Below are 12,313 nucleotides of genomic sequence, written 5' to 3'. Positions count from 1 at the left end.
ACCTTAATGTTCCAATACTCTTCTTATTCCCACTTTTAATAATTCAGTTGCTGAACATACCAAGGTATGATGACTTAGTTACTAATGCTAGGCTCAGGTGTTTCTCCCATTCACTACAGTAATGATTCTTCTACCATCCTTACCCCTACTCTGACTGTTCATCATAACACTTTGCAAATGTCCCCCGACCCTATTCTTCATAAAACAACACTCACCAAAGACCGTGCGGGCAGGGACAGACTCTCTGTTGAGCCAGAAAGACACTTGTGACAGGATGACAGTCATGATACATGGCAAGTAGGTCTGGATCACAAAGTAGCCAATTTTTCGCTTGAGGTGGAAGTGGGTTGTCATGACGACATATTCTCCTAGAGAGTAAAAATTAGACATTATTGCAGTCAAACATTGTTGGATCAAGGTGGGCCCCAATTCAGTTCACAAAGCTCCTTAACCTTATACTCAGAATAAGACATTCCAGTACCTCGCAGGTCCACGTAACCAGATCTCTTTAATAATCATGAAGAAGTACAGAGGTGGGTTTTTGTTTTTGTTTTTTGGTGAAAATGTTACCAAACACAAATCCATGTGACCAACACACAGTGAGGCCAAACAATACTAAAATGTCAGAACTTGGCACAAAGAAAGGTTTCTTGCAGGGCCATGCAAGGAGATGAGTGGCTTATGCCCTAAAAACCTTGAACTCCCAGAAAGCTTTCAGCAAAGCCCTTTTATAGGAAAGGTGAGGGATGGCCATGGTTTGTTGTTACAAACTTCTTGTTGTCAGATCCTTTGTTCTTGAGCTGAAGTCACAATCAGGTCACCATGTTCCTGTAAACCTTCACCAAAACAAATGTTATTCTCTGTTCTAACAAAAACAGGCAAGGTCCCAAGGTCAACCTTCACCCGTCAAGCTCCAGGCCTGGCTAAGAGGAAGGGGTCACTGCATGGATCGGTTACTGTGCCCAGAAGCATTCATCCAGCCCCCAGTGTGCATCCTCTTGCTAGTACCCTGACCCAGCTGAAGAGGCAGATCTCAGCTGGAGGCGCCCTCAGGACCAAGTCTTCAGACCCTGCCCAGCCATCATCACCGAGGGAGCCAAAATGCACAGGACTGAACTGGCCCTCAAACTTTTTATTTAAACTGAAGGGAATCTGAGAACTCCATGGACTGCAACCTATGAAGACACTGCCACCATTAGGCTGCAGACAGGGGAAGAGGTTTATGGCTGCTTTGAGGCCTGGGCTTGGAAAATGGGTATCTGTAGCGATGACTTGGAGCTCTGTAGGACACAGCCCTCTGCCTGTCCCCAGGGGGCCCCCAGCTCACCCACTGGCCTGAGGCTGAAGTGCCTGGAGGGCCTGGAAAGAAGGCCAAGATCCGCCTTTCACTGTATTCTCTGCCACAAGGACACCTGCAAGCTGACTACTGGCTGAGCAGGCTCTCTAAACACCCTGGTAAAGGTCTCATGCTAATGGCTGTGTGCCTGTCCTGCTCCTGTTACATCCTAGAAGGGCACTGTAGGGGCCTGGATGACAGCTGAACTGAGGGGTCTGCACCATCCAATAGCAGGTGCCTGGTGTGTGAGTGAGCAGAGGCTAGCATCTCCGGCCCCAAATCCAGACACTTGTATTGAGGTGGAGGGAAAATCTGGGGGAGGTATCACATCCTAGATCCTAGTAGGGTAGCCCCAGCTGGCCCATCTGTCCAGGCATGTACTGTCCCACCTAGCAGAGGGTTTGATAGGAGCAGGCAGATCAGGCAGCTGCAATATTGCCTCTGGGGCCATTTCCTCATTCCCTTCCTGACCTCAGGAGGGCAAATGGCCTTGCTTCCTGGTCTCCCCTCACTGTTGGAGGTGCCCCTACTGCACGTGCAGTGGAGCCTACATGCATCTGACCCAATAAACCCTGCTAGAGCATGACCACTTCTATTACAAGGTCATGATGTTCTAGCTGAAGCATTTTCAACTGGCCTTTCATGCCAGCAGAGGGTCTCCTCAATTCATGGTCAAGAGCAGAGCCATATCCACTGATCTGCTGGTCTACCTGTCAGTGAGTCTGCCTCTACCTGTCTTGGTGATCTGCAACAACTCAGACTTGCCCAAGGCAAGAAGGTGCAATGTATGTGTGCACACCTCATGTTTCCACAGCACACTACTCTGCCAGGCCTTGCTGGCAACTGCCTGGGCGAAGGCACAGAGCACACAAACGAGCTTGTCTCACTCCCTTGGCATTCTTATCCAGGTCTGTATCTTTAAATAATACCTTTAACTTTGATAACTCCCAAATGTGTATTTTCTGCCTGGGCTTCCTACTTGTTATGGTTGTGGGTTGAATTGTGTCTCCTAGAAATATATGAAGTCATAAACCTGAATGCCTCAAAATGTGACTTTCTTTAGAAAGAGGCATGCTGCAGATATAGCTAGTTAAAATAAGTTCATACCGGAGTAGGATGGACGTGATCTACTATGATTGACGCTCTCTTATAAAAAGAAAGACACAAAGGGAAATATGTGATGACAGAGGCAGAGATTGTAATAGGGGTGAGGCAGACACGAGCTATAGCAGCCCCACTCAGCCACTGGTATGCACCACAGTGGGTCCCTCCCCCTTCCCCTCTTCTATATATAAGGAGCCCAAATTTGGACTGATGGAAAATGGTTCTTTTGAGACGCTACTCTGCCATTTTCTTGGTCTGCTAGCTTTTCTATTAAAGTCATTCCTTGCTCCAACAACTCATCTCCAGATTGATTGGCCTATTGTGCAGCGAGCAGAACAATCTTAGGCTCAGTAACAAATTTTTGGTGAAACCACCCAGGAGCCTTGATACTTGTGACCAACCAGCCCTGCTTGGGGAATTTTAGCATAAGGCCCTAGCAGCTGCCAGAACCATTTGTCCTGAGGATCTTCTCTTCAAAATTCCCTAGAGCGGCACTGGGTGCCTCAGAGCTTGGCCATTGGAGCAAAGAATCAACGTTTGGGAACCGACAGGCTTGATTGGTAGGGTGAGTTGCTCAGGTATGTACAACTGGAAACATCTTCCCTTCTCAATTTATGTTTTTTTCCTTAAAGGAAAAGCCCATTTGTTCATGGTACCCTTTTGGAGAGGGCAGTTGTTCGAGGGCTTCCCAGGTGGTACAGAAGTAAAGAATCTGCCTGCCAATGTAGGAGATGAGAGTTTGATCCCTGGGTCAGGAAGATCCCCTGGAGAAGGAAGTGGCACCCCACTCCAGTATTCTTGCCTGGAAAATCCCATGGATAAAGGAGACTGGTAGGCAACAGTCTATGGGGTTGCAAAGAGTTGGACACAACTGAGTGACTCAGCATGCATGCACACATGAATTGTTGAACCCTATCTGATTTTTGAACCATTTCTTTCCATTTTGTTTTGTGTTCACTTGCTTTTGTTTTGTATTTGTTTGTTCCTGTTCTGCCCTCATTCACGATGGACCCTATTTGTGCCTCTGGCATTGGAATTTGCTTGTCCTTTTTGTGTTTTGTTGTTCTTGAACTTATAAATATGGGAAATACTCCATCTGTCCCTAAGAAAAGCCCTTTGGGATGTACCTTAAGTAAATGGGCAAAAAATAGTTGTGAGCCTATGACTAAGGAACAGATGATATTCTATTGTCATAGTGTGCGGTCCCAATATGTTAGAATCAGGAGAGCTATGGCCTTTGAATGGCTCACTTAATTATACAGTCTTGCAATTAGAATTGTTTTGTGAAAGAGCAGGTGAAAATGATGAGATTCTATATGGAGAAGCATTTATGCTATTGCATTAAGAGGAAAAGCAGTCAAATGGCTACTGCCTTATGGTACAGTGGTCTGAAGGGAAAACCTGTTCTCCGAGAGGGAGAGGGAGAAAGCAAGAGTGAGGACATGCTATTTCAAAACTTAAAACCCCCTCCGACCAACCCAGCTCCCCCATTGGCCGAGCAGGATGCACTAACATACGCACTGTCTCCTGTCTCCCCTACTTATGAGAATCAATTAGAAGTTTCTATGTTAACCTCCAGGTCACAGGAGCCTGGTTTGTTATCACCATCTAAGAACTGACAGGGCACCCAATTTGGACTGGGAGCCACTTCTGGAGCAGGGCAATCTTCTTTGTGCACATATCCTATAGGAGGCCTTAATGCAGATGGCCAAAGAGCTGGGTTTCCATGGATGCACAAGCCATTCTCAACTTCAGATTTGTTTAGTTGGAAAAAACCATAACCCTACATACTGAGAGGACCCCCTCCATATGACTGAACTTTTCACTTCTATCTTTGTCATTCACCATCCCTCTTGGGCAGACATTCACATTTGTATGAAGTTGATGCTTACTGGGGATGAAAGGAGGATGCTCACTGACAAGGCTAGAGAGGAAGCATAGCAGCTTCATCTAGCAGATCCAGAGTGGAACTTCAGAAGCAAGTCTGGCAGTTCCTATTGCTGAACCTGACTGGGATCTTAACATTGGAGAAGTGACACACCTAAAGCATTCTAGGAAGTGTATCTTAGCAGCTCTTTGAAAGGGAGTACCTAAGCAAAAGACCTTAAAATAAATTCAGGAGATACACCAAAAACCCTATAAGGATCTGTTAGGGGAAGCACACTGACTGAAACCGCCCACCCTGGCCAGGCACCATAGTAACCATTTGCATGAGGTGCTTTATGACAGGAGATCCTGATAAGGAATACGAAACTAATAAGCCACCACCAACCGGAAGAGTTCGGGAAAGGTCAAAAGGAGACACAGGGTGTCCATCTACTTCCCAGAATCCTGCTCACTAGCATCCATCTTGGCTGAGCGATGTGTGCACCACCAGGAAAGACTGAATTAGCATGATTGGCCAAAGACCACCCTGAAACTAATCCTATCACCATAAGAAAGACCCAAGACTGCGAGCCACTGGCAGAGCTGTTCTCCTGGGTTCCCTTACCCTACTGCTCTCCACCTGGGTGCCCTTCCCAATAAAATCTCTTGCTTTGTCAGCACGTGTCTCCTCGGACAATTCTTTTCCGAGTGTTAGACAAGAGCCCAATTTCAGGCCCTGGAAGGGGTCCCCCTTCCTGCAACAGATCCATCACAGTTTCTAGAAACAATTTTTCAAGCTTATAGGTGCTACATTGATACAGACCCTGAGGTGTCCAAAAATATGAGAATGGTAAATATGGCCTTCATTGGGCAAAATGCTTCAGACACAAGAAGAAAATTACAAACGTTAGATCGTGCATCTGGAATGAACTCTTATCAATTATTGCTTATCAATATTGCTTTTAAAGAGTTGAATAACACGGAACAAAGAGAGAACTAAGATGATCAAGATGGAATGCCACTTTCCTGGCAGCAGCACTAGATTTCTGGAAGGCAAGTATCCTGAAGAGAGAGATAAGCCACCACTGTGGAAGGAACAATGTACTTAGTGCAAGTAGGAAGGGCTTTTGAAAACAGATTGCCCTAGGCTAAGGAATAAGAAGGAAAACAATAAAAGAAAGACAGGTGCCTCTCCTCTGGTAGAAAGAGAGGAACACTCTAATGAAGAATGAAGAGGCCTGGGGTCTCCCTTGGACCCGAGGCATCCAATTCTAATTTCCCCACAGGAGCCCCAAGTAACTTTGACAATGGGAGACAAGTTGATTGACTTTCTGATACATCTGCGAATGGAGCATACTCTGTGGTAAACATCAAAGTAGCATAGAAAACATCTCAGTCCATCCCGATCATGTGTTTCTGGAGAAGTGCAAAATTATTCTTTCTTACAACCTCTAGAATGCCAGTTAGGGGACCTTACCCTGAAACACAGGCTTCCCAATTGGTGCAAGTACAAAGAACCTGCCTGTCAATGCAGGAGACAGAAGAGACCCAGGTTCAGTCCCTGGGTTGGAAAGATTCCCTGGAGGAGGGCATGGCAATCCGCTGTAGCATTCTTGCCTGGAGAATCCCATGCATAGAGGAGCCTGGTGGGCTACAGTCCATAGGGTCACAAAGAGTTGGACATGACCAAAGCAACTTAGAATGCATGCACGAACCCTGAAACACAGTTTCCTGTATATGCCAGAGTGTCCAATCCCTCTTTTGGGCTGAGATCTCCTTTGTAAATTAAATGCTCAAGTAACTTATCAGGACAGTTTGACGTCAGGGTCCCACTAGAACACACCATAAGCCTGCAGATGGCAGTCACAGATGGCCCAGAAAAGGAGACTGAGCTTTTACCTCTGAAGTCTATGGAAAGGTAAGACAAGAAGTGTGGGCTAATGGCACCCCAGAGAAGGCCCCAAAATGCATGGCCAACATTAAGAAGTGATGCTGGGACACCTAATCTAATACAATACTCTCTGAGACAAGAGGCTCAAAAGGGAATTCAGCCAATTCTTGAAAAGTTTTTGAAAACAGGAGTGATTAAACCTTGCAGGTTCCTGTATAATACCCCTATCCTCCCAGTCAAAAAGTCCAACTCAAAGGGTATCACTTTGTCCAAGACTTGAGAGCTATTAGTGAAATAGTTCAAGATTTACACCCTGTGGTACCCAATCCATATACTCTGCTCACAACTATTCTGGGAGAATACAGTTGGTTCTCAGTTTGGGACTTGAAGGATGAATTTTTCTGCATTCCTATTGCAGAAGAATCATAGCAGCTTTTTGCTTTTGAATGGCAGGACCCCGAAACACAAATAATCCGACAGTATTTTTGTGCAGTCCTGCCTCAAGGATTTAAGAATTCTTTTACCTTGTTTGAGGAAATGTTGGCAAGGGACCTTAGAAACTTAATATTGGATGAAGGACTCATACTCCAATATGTGGATGACTTGCTCATAGCAAATCCTACTTATGACAAGTGTCTACAAAATACCATCAGAACCCTGAACTATTTGGCCAGTTGTGGATATAAGGTTTCCCAGAAAAAAGTCCAAATATGTAAGCAACAAAGTCAAGTATCTAGGTCTTGACATTTCCAAAGGACAGGGAGGTCTTGCCTGATAGAAGATGGGCAATTGCAGGCTTGAGAACACCCAAGACTCATAGACAACATAGAGGTTTTCTGGGAATGGCAGGGCTCTGTTGGATTTGGATCCCAAACTATGGGGTCATAGGGAATCCCCTTTATGGGGCACTGAAGGGATATGATCTTCAGTCCCTTACTTGGACGAGAGTGCCAAACAGCTTTTGCGACATTAAGAGCAAAGTTTCAGCTCTGGCTTTGGGACTACTGGATCTAAAGAAACCTTTCAAACTGTATGTACATGAGAGAAAAGGCATAAGCCTTGGGGTGCTAATCCAAACCCTGGGGAATATCCCCAGACTGCTTGCCTACTTCTCAAAACAACTAGAACAGACTGTCAAGAGGTGACCTCCTTGCCTTCAAGCTGTGGCAGCTAGTTGTGACATACTTCAAGAAGCTGAGAACTTTACCCTGGGGCAACCCACCACTGTGTATGTTCCTCATCATGTCCTCACTTTGCTGGAATAGAAAGGAGGTTATTGGCTGACTTCTGGGAAAATGGGAACGTACCAAGCCATTCTACTGGACAATCCTAATGTGAGAATTCAAGTCACTTCAGCCCTAAAGCCAGCCATATTGCTGCGGATTGATGCTGCCCAATCCTCGCGCATGACTGCCTACACACCATCGAGCTAGTGTACTCCAGCAGACTGGACTTAATGGCCCAACCCTTGGCTCAGCTGGATGTGGAACTGTTCACCAACACAAGCAGCTTTGTGGACAAAGGTAGGCGATGCACTGGGTATGCAGTGGTAACCCTCACAGAGACTATGGAAACAGAAGCCCTGCCCCCAGGGAGCTCAGCTCAGAAGGCAGAAATCAAGATCCTAACAAGGGCCCTGCTCCTTACTAAAGAGAAACAAGAAAATATATACACAGACTCTTGCTATGCATCTTCTGTAGTGCATGCTCACGGGGCAATCTGGAAATAAAGTGGGCTCCTCACTTCGAACAATAAAGACCTAAAACATGCTCCTGAAATTCTGTTACTATTAGAAGCAGTCCATAAGCCTTCACAAGTGGCCATAAAGCACTGCCAAGGCCACCATAAGGGTGAGACTCATATAATAAAGGGGAATTGGTTAGCTGACCAAGCTGCAAAGAAAGCAAGCCATGATAAGGTCACCCCTTCCACAGACTGACTTGTCAAAATACCACCCAGCATATTCAGAAAAGGACGAGGAGAGGGCCAATGAGTGGGTTTCACTCTTGACCATAACTCACCTGATTGGAAATGTAATGCACAAGGAAGAATTGTTTTGATCCCTGTCACTTTCCTGGACACTGTGCTGCAGCAGCACATTCATGACAGCACCCATTATGGGACAGATGCCAAGTTACAGTGGATTTGGAAACATATAATGGAACCTCACCTACAAAGGACCATCTAGCAAGTCACTCAGAATTGTATGATTTGTGCTAAAATTAACCCCAAAACCTCTTTCAGACAGCCTCAGATGGGGACCCAGAACAAAGGAACTTGCCCCACTGAGGTCTAGCAAATAGATTTTATTCAAATGCCTCAAATTGTAGGAAACTTCAGAACCTGCTGGTATGTGTGGACACCATTTAAGGATGGGTGGAAGCCTATCCTACCCAGACAGAAAAGGCCTCTGAAGTGGTTAAAGTCCTCCTTAAGGAAATTATTCCCTGCTTTGGACTACTTAATATCCTCCAAAGTGATAACAGGCCTGCTTTTGTCTCTAGCATAACCCAACAAGTGTCTAAAACACTGAACTGATTGGAAGTTACATTCATCCTGGGGATCAGAAACAACATGAGAAACTGAGAAACTGAATCATACATTAAAAAGGAGCATTGCTAAAATATGTCAAGACATTAACTCACTTATACAGGAGGAGGTAACCAATACCATCCCCCCAAAAAAGAAATGCAAGGCAAAATGGTTATCTCAGGAGGCCTTACAAATAGCTTAGAAAAGAGGAGAAGCAAGAGGCAAAGGAGAAAGGGAAAGATAGAACCAACTGAATGCAGAGTTCCAGAGAATAGCAACAAGAGATAAGAAAGCCTTCTTAAGTGAATAATGCAAAGAAATAGAGGAAAACAATAGAATGGGAAAGACTAGAGAGCTCTTCAAGAAAATTAGAGATACCAAGGGAACATTTCATGCAAAGATGGGCACAATAATGGATAGAAATGGTAAGGATCTACAGAAGCAGAAGAGATTAAGAAGAAGTGGCAAGAATATACAGAAGAACTGTATAAAAAAGAACTTAATGACCCAGATAACTATGATGGTGTGGTCACTCACCTAGAGCCAGATATCCTGTAGTGTGAACTCACATGGGCCTTAGGAAGCATTACTATGAGCAAAGCTAGTGCGGGTGATAGAATTCCACCTGAGCTATTCAAAACCCTAAAAGATGATGCTGTTAAAGTGACACACTCAATATGTCAGCAAATTTGGAAAACTCATCAGGGGACATAGGACTGGAAAAGGTCAGTTTTCATTCCAATCCCAACGAAAGGCAATGCCGATGAATGTTCAAACTACCATATAATTGCACTCATCTCACACGCTAGCTTGGAGAAGGAAATGGCAACCCACTCCAGTATTCTTGCCTGGAGAATCCCAGGGACAGAGGAGCCTAGTGGGCTGCTGTCTATGGGGTCACACATAGTCGGACATGACTGAAGCGACTTAGCAGCAGTAGTAGCACACACTAGCAAAGTAATGCTCAAAATCCTTCAAACTAGACTTCAACAGTATGTGAACTGAGAAATTCCAGATGTATAAGCTGGACTTAGAAAAGACAGAGGAATCAGAGGTCAAATCGCGAACACCCCCTGGATCATACAAAAAGGAAGAGAATTCCAGGAAAACATTTACTTCTGCTTCATTGACTATGCTGGACTGTGTGGATCACAACAAACTGTGGAAAATTAAGAGATGGGAATTGCAGACCACCTTACCTGCCTCCTGAGAAACCTGTAGACAGGTCAGGAAGCAACAGTTAGGACCAGAGATGGAACAACAGACTGGTTCAAAATTGGGAAAGGAGTATGACAAGGCTGTATATTATCACCCTGCTTATTTAACTTATATGCAGATTACATTATGCGAAATGCTGGCTGGGCGAAGCACAAGCTGGAATCAGGACTGCCGGGAGAAACATCAATAACCTCAGATATGCAGATGACAGAACCCTTATGGCAGAAAGAAAAGAAGAACTAAAGAGCCTCTTGATGAAAGTGAAAGAGGAGAGTGAAAAAGCTGGTTTAAAACTCAACATCCCAAAAACAAAGATCATGACATTCAATTCCATCACTTCATGGCAAATAGATGGGGAAAAAGTGGAAACAGTGGCAGATTTTCTTTTCTTGGGCTCCAAAATCACTGCAGACAGTGAACTGCAGCAGTGAAATTAAGACACTTGCTCCTTGGAAGAAAAGCTATGACAAACCTTGACAACATATTAAAAAGCAGAGAAATCATTTTACTGACAAAGATCCATAGAGTCAAAGCTATGGTTTTTCCAGTAGTCATGTATGGCTGTGAGAGCTGGACCATAAAGAAGGCTGAGTGCCAAAGAATCGATGCTTTTGAACTGTGGTGTTGGAGAAGACTTTTGAGAGTCCCTTGGACTGCAAGGACATCCAACCAGTCAATCTTAAAGGAAGTCAACCCTGACTATTCATTGGAAGGACTGATGCTGAAGCTCTGTACTTTTTCCACCGGATGCAAAGAGCTGAATTTTTGGAAAAGACCCTGAAGCTGGGCAAGACTGAGGGCAGGAGGAGAAGGAAGAGAGAAAGGATGAGATGATTGGATGGCATCACTGACTCAAAGGACATGAGTTTGAGCAAACTTGGGAGGGCAGGAAAGCTTGGTGAGTTACAGTCCATTGCGGTAGCAAATAGTAGGACACAGGTGAGCAACTGAACAACAAGGCCTTTCCAGCTGCCATGCTACCGATCAGAGCGGCTCCCAGAAACAGGCTTAATTTAAGCCATTTTGAAATCTTCTATAGTTTGCCATTCCAGGTGTCTGCCCAGGTGTGAGAATCTATAAATGCTGTGAAAGATCTCACAGTTTTAACTGTTCAGGTATTTGCTTCCAGCAGGTCTGCCTATCCAATAGAAATAGCCTTACATCCTTTCCCACCTGGAGACGGAATCCTCCTTAAAACGTGGAGAGAACAGCGGCCACAGCACCAGCTGACTGCAAGGTGGACAGGACCACACATGGTATTATTCACCATGCATTCGTCTGTCAAGTTAGCTGAAGTAAAGCCATGGATATATCACACTGCTTAAAGTAGCCTCACTGTCATTAGAAAATGACTCAACTCCTGAGAAGCCAGAGAGCAATGGGTTTATGAACCCTTAGAAGGGTTAAGGTTGCTCTTCAGAAAGTTTATGTGTTGAGATTAAAATCTGATTGTAGAAGGAATGTCATCAGGTTCAAATAGTTGTAGATAAAGAGAATTGTATTGCTTACCAAAAATTTTAAGAAATATTCCCAACCTGACACTGATCAATTCCATTTCACAATCACTCCCGCATCTCCCCTTTTCAGTGAGAGATAGCCAGAAATATCACCACCCCTTTTCCTACAAGACTGTGGAATGGACACTGACAGTGGGGAAATGTAATATGGGCTAGGCAGGTGCAGGCTACAGCAGCCCCACTCAGCTCTTGGTCAGCACTGCAGTGGGTCCCTCCCCCAAGCAAGCCACTGTTAGTGAGCAACTGTCAACCAGCCAACATTAGTGGTCCTGCTGAGCCATGGGTTGGTGCCACAGTGAGCTCCTCCCCATCTTCTGTATAAAAGGAGCCCAAATTTGAACAGAGGGAATTCAGACTTTGTTTTGGGGGGCTCCAAAATCACTGCAGATGGTGACTGTAGCCATGAAATTAAAAGAGGCTTGCTCCTTGGAAGAAAAGTTATGACCAACCTAGACAGCATATTAAAGAGCAAAGACATTACTTTGCCAACAAAGGTCTGTCTAGTCAAAGCTATGGTTTTTCCAGTGGTCATGTATGGATGTGAGAGTTGGACTATAAAGAAAACTGAGCACTGAAGAATTGATGCTTTTGAATTGTGGTGTTGGAGAAAACTCTTGAGAGTCCCTTGGACTGCAAGGAGATCCAACCAGTCCACCCTAAAGGAAATCATTCCTGAATGCTCATTGGAAGGACGGATGCTGAAGCTGAAACTCCAATACTTTGGCCACCTGCTGCAAAGAACTGACTCACTGGAAAAGACCCTGATGCTGGGAAAAATTGAAGGCAGGAGGAGAAGGAGACGACAGAGGATGAGATGGTTGGATGGTATCATTGACTCAATGGACATGA

At 44.9% G+C, this 12,313-nt stretch overlaps 1 protein-coding gene and 1 long non-coding RNA gene across 6 annotated transcripts in view; one reads left to right on the top strand and one right to left on the bottom strand.

Moving 5' to 3' along the window:
* Nucleotides 1-12,313, bottom strand: part of GABRA3 (gamma-aminobutyric acid type A receptor subunit alpha3) — a 242,931-nt gene that overhangs the window by 20,080 nt on the left and 210,538 nt on the right. For both annotated transcript variants that reach the window (XM_086388135.1, XM_086388136.1), the window contains one exon: nucleotides 216-368. In XM_086388135.1, the coding sequence (XP_086244261.1) occupies nucleotides 216-368 (153 nt within the window). The remainder of the gene's footprint in view (nucleotides 1-215; nucleotides 369-12,313) is intronic.
* The window catches only part of LOC147341146 (uncharacterized), a 79,973-nt gene that overhangs the window by 65,278 nt on the left and 2,382 nt on the right, over nucleotides 1-12,313 (top strand). For all 4 annotated transcript variants that reach the window (XR_015159079.1, XR_015159081.1, XR_015159080.1 and 1 more), the window contains one exon: nucleotides 879-3,018. This is a non-coding gene — a long non-coding RNA (uncharacterized LOC147341146). The remainder of the gene's footprint in view (nucleotides 1-878; nucleotides 3,019-12,313) is intronic.

The sequence above is a fragment of the Bos grunniens genome, chromosome X (assembly GCF_055505025.1).
Source record: "Bos grunniens cultivar Pamir isolate PY7600 chromosome X, Bosgru_T2T1.0, whole genome shotgun sequence".
NCBI classification, from domain to species: domain Eukaryota; kingdom Metazoa; phylum Chordata; class Mammalia; order Artiodactyla; family Bovidae; genus Bos; species Bos grunniens.
The sequence above is the reverse complement of the archived record's forward strand: the minus strand, read 5'-3'. Positions and strand labels throughout refer to the sequence as shown.